The sequence below is a fragment of the Mustela putorius genome, unplaced genomic scaffold, assembly GCF_011764305.1.
Source record: "Mustela putorius furo isolate JIRA1106 unplaced genomic scaffold, ASM1176430v1.1 tig00000997_pilon_pilon_pilon, whole genome shotgun sequence".
NCBI classification, from domain to species: Eukaryota; Metazoa; Chordata; class Mammalia; order Carnivora; family Mustelidae; genus Mustela; species Mustela putorius.
This window is the reverse complement of record NW_025421527.1, coordinates 2,167,904-2,171,376: the sequence shown is the minus strand read 5'-3', so window position 1 is coordinate 2,171,376 and position 3,473 is coordinate 2,167,904. Positions and strand designations below refer to the sequence as shown.

Sequence of the window (3,473 nt, the reverse complement as noted above, 5' to 3'; positions counted from 1 at the left end):
CCCCAGGAGGCCAGGCCTGGGGAGCGCAGGGGCCCGTGGACACTGGTGTAATAACCGCCATCGGCCGCCAGGGAGCAGCAGAGCCCGGCCCCGCTCGCCGCCACCCCACTAGGCAATTCGTCCTCCCCTGTGGGTTTGCCTCCCCGCTATTTGGGTAGCTCCACCAATCCCCGTGCGCACCGCTGCGGTAATCCCGCCCAGTCCTGAAATCCAACCAGTCAACGAGCGCGCTGCTCCGGACCGGGGCCGGGTCGCGCCCGTCCTGTCACTCAGAGCTCCAGGGAGCGCGCTCCGGCCCCGCCCCCGAGACGGCTCAGCCAATCCCCGCAGCGGAGCGGGGCGTCGCCCGACGGGGCGCCGAGCCCACGTGTCCCAGGGCTCGGGCGCGGGTAGGAGGCGCGGGGCCGAGGCGCGCGGGACGCGAGGGGGCGGCGCGCCGGCGTGTCCTGCCGCGGCCATGGGCGCGCAGCCGCCGAACTTCTCGTGGGTGCTCCCGGGCCGGCTGGCGGGGCTGGCGCTGCCGCGGCTCCCCGCGCACTACCAGTTCCTGCTGGACCAGGGCGTGCGGCACCTGGTGTCCCTGACGGAGCGCGGGCCCCCGCACGGCGACAGCTGCCCCGGCCTCACGCTGCACCGGCTGCGCGTCCCGGACTTCTGCCCGCCGGCCCCCGAGCAGGTCGACAGCTTCGTGCGCATCGTGGACGAGGCCAACGCGCGCGGCGAGGTCAGCGGGCGGGGCGGGGCCGCGGGGCGGCGGGGGGCGGGGCCGCGGGGGGCGGGGCCAGGCGGGGCGGAGGCGGGGCGCGGGGCTGGCGGGGGCGGGGCCTGCGGGTCCGCGGGGGGCGGGTCCGGGCGGGGGCGGGGCCCGCGGGAACGCGACGGGCGGCTGGGGACCCAGGCCGCGGGCGAAGCCGCGGGGAAGCCGCGAGCGCTGGGAGCGGAGGGGCCGAGGCTGGAAGGCAGAGGCCGCCGCGCGCTCGCCGGAGCCTCGCGCCGTCCGGATAGACGGGATCCACGTTTCTAAACCCAAAAGAAGCCGGCCCAGGGCCGGGGGCAGGCAGCCCAGGGGCCCAGCCCTTGAACCAACTACAAGGCAGGTGACGGCGGCCTCCGCAGGACAGCACTCCCTGACTGCGTTGTCCCTTCTCGCCCCGGAGAGCCGTAGACCCCTGCCAGGTTCTGGGCCTGACCCAGAAGCAGCAGGTGTGGGGACAAGGAGATGGGGCCCCCCCCGGCAGGGCGTCGGGCTCCACCCCCCCCCAGCTCTCTCTCTTCCCAGGCCGTGGGGGTGCACTGCGCCCTGGGCTTCGGCCGCACCGGCACCATGCTTGCCTGCTACCTGGTGAAGGAGCGGGGTCTGGCCGCGGGGGATGCCATCGCTGAAATCCGGCGCCTCCGACCTGGCTCCATCGAGACCTACGAGCAGGAGAAAGCCGTCTTCCAGTTCTACCAGCGGACTAAGTGAAGGGCCTCAGCTCCAGTCTGCGCCCCATGCCCTGACCCCCGTGTTCAGGGGTCGGAGACGCGGACAGGCCCTTGAAGCGCTCAGCCCTGCCGCTCCCGCTGGCCAGGGAGACTGGGAGACTGCGCAGCTGTTCCGTGCAGGCGGGTCCTGACCGAAGAGACAGGGGCAGCTGCACTGGGGGACAAGGGGGCTCCCTCCACGCCCTCCCTGAATAAATAAGTTCTGAGAACCAGCCCACGGTGCACGGCACCCGCAGCTTGCCGAGCCTCCCGGAGCCCTGCCACCTGGGGATGCCATCAGGGCCCTCCCTGTCCTGTGGGGGAGGTAGCTAAGCCTCCGGCCCAAGGCCACACTTCTAGAAAGCAGAAGGGTGGGCAGGCCCTCTGCCTCTGAAAGGTGCTGAGACTCTGTTCTCTGATGATCTCTGATGTGTCTCCAGGGGAGCTGACCAATGAAAGGGGCACAAATTCCCAGCAGCCCCAGGTCTCTGATGCCCACAGACCAGGAGAGCCCCTGCGGATTCAACCCCCCCCCCCTAGTCAAGGCCCCTCTACCCCCTTGTGTGGCATCTGTTAGCCCTCTCGAGACCGAGAAGGCCTGGTGCTCACAGGTAACCTCCGTCTCCAGCTCCCAAGGGCTAGGCACCCCCCACCAGCTGTGGGCTGCTCCACTCCCGAGCGAGCAGCGGCCCATTATGCCGCCCCACACCTCACACTGAGCGAGGCTGGAAGTGAGCCAGCCGGGGTGCTTGTGCCGAGAGGATATTTGGTGGGTGAATGAAGACACTGAGGGCCACAACTCATGGCCGTGGTTCAGCTGTTACCTTCACTCCCAGCTGGGCCCCACCCTAGCAGCCCTGGCACCATGCTTTGGGCTTTGAGAGACAGGATGGGTGGGGCAGACCAGCTGGACAGACTCTCTTCGCTGTGACCTCGGCAGGCTCCATGGCAGGCGGGCTGGACAAGGTAGAAATGCATCAGGAACCGCGGACCGAGTGCCCAACTGCGTGCACCGGGCTTCATTAGGTGCAGAGGCTTCCCAGTCCAGCACGATGACTCACAGCCTCCTGGAGGAGATGGCGCACACCGGGTCCAGCCCCAGACGGTGGCACTGTGAGAGACGTGCCTCCCAGAGGCAGGGGAGACAGAGTGGGAGGAGGCCAGGGTCCCCCCGAGGCCCCCATCCTGGGTCGCCTGGGCCAGAGGCAGGTCTAAGGCACCTGCTCCTGATGCATCTCTCTCCTTTGCACCATTGCCCGTCCAGCTCAGCGCCCATCCCAACACACACAGTATCGTATCAGCCAGAGTCTCACCCTATGTCTCTGGGAGGGGGAGGCAGGCTGTAAGATGCCTCCGCCTTTCTTCCGAGGCATGTCAGAGCTAGGGACTCAGTTGGCCATCCTATTCCCTCCGTCCCCACCCAGCCCAGCCAGGTCGGGGGGTGTGGGGAGCCCCCAATTCCAGGCACACAGGCTGCCACAGAGACGTGGGAAGCAGCACAGAGATGTACTACACAGAGAGGTACTGAAGTCCCCCCACCCTACCTACGGCTTCCCGGAAGCCACCCACAGCCCCTTCCAAAGGGGAGCGTGCACGTGTGTGTGTGTGTGTGTGTGCGCGCGCGCACGCAAATGAAGGCAGGAAGCATGCGGACGGCCCACTTCCTGGATGCCTTCCCGCCACCTACCAGGATGGAAACCAGAGGCCGGAGGCTTGACGCTGCACCCAGAGTTCCCCTCAGCTCTGCTGTTGCCCCAGCAGGTGGGACAACCAGTCCTCGAACTCAGTGCCCTCCCGAGCTCCCGAGCTCCATCCGCCCCACATCTCTGCACTGCAGGAGAGGAACCTGCCCTTCCCTTCCTCCCAAGGCTCCTTCAAAGGAGACAGAACATTTTTCTAACCCCATTAGAGCCCTGTGTGCAGCCTCCGTCCCCATAATTTAAGCAGATCTCCGCTGCCTCAAGAGTTCCTCCGGGAAATAAACATATAATTATGTGCTTAAGGAAATC

The 3,473-nt window shown here is 67.6% G+C and overlaps 1 protein-coding gene across 1 annotated transcript; it reads left to right on the top strand.

Annotated features, from left to right (window-relative positions):
• Positions 1 to 351: 351 nt before the first annotated feature.
• DUSP23 (dual specificity phosphatase 23) lies at positions 352 to 1,697 on the top strand. Its single transcript, XM_045086615.1, has 2 exons — positions 352 to 724; positions 1,280 to 1,697. Exons 1-2 carry the CDS (start codon positions 458 to 460, stop codon positions 1,463 to 1,465), a joined length of 453 nt encoding a protein of 150 aa, XP_044942550.1. The 5' UTR covers positions 352 to 457; the 3' UTR covers positions 1,466 to 1,697.
• The last annotated feature ends 1,776 nt before the right edge of the window (positions 1,698 to 3,473 follow it).

Excerpts from the sequence above, each read along its gene's own strand:
- DUSP23 (XM_045086615.1), top strand. The coding sequence starts at position 458 with ATGGGCGCGCAGCCGCCGAACTTCTCGTGGGTGCTCCCGGGCCGGCTG. Across the intron at positions 725-1,279 it reads AGGCCAACGCGCGCGGCGAG|GCCGTGGGGGTGCACTGCGC; the intron begins GTCAGCGGGCGG and ends CTCTCTTCCCAG.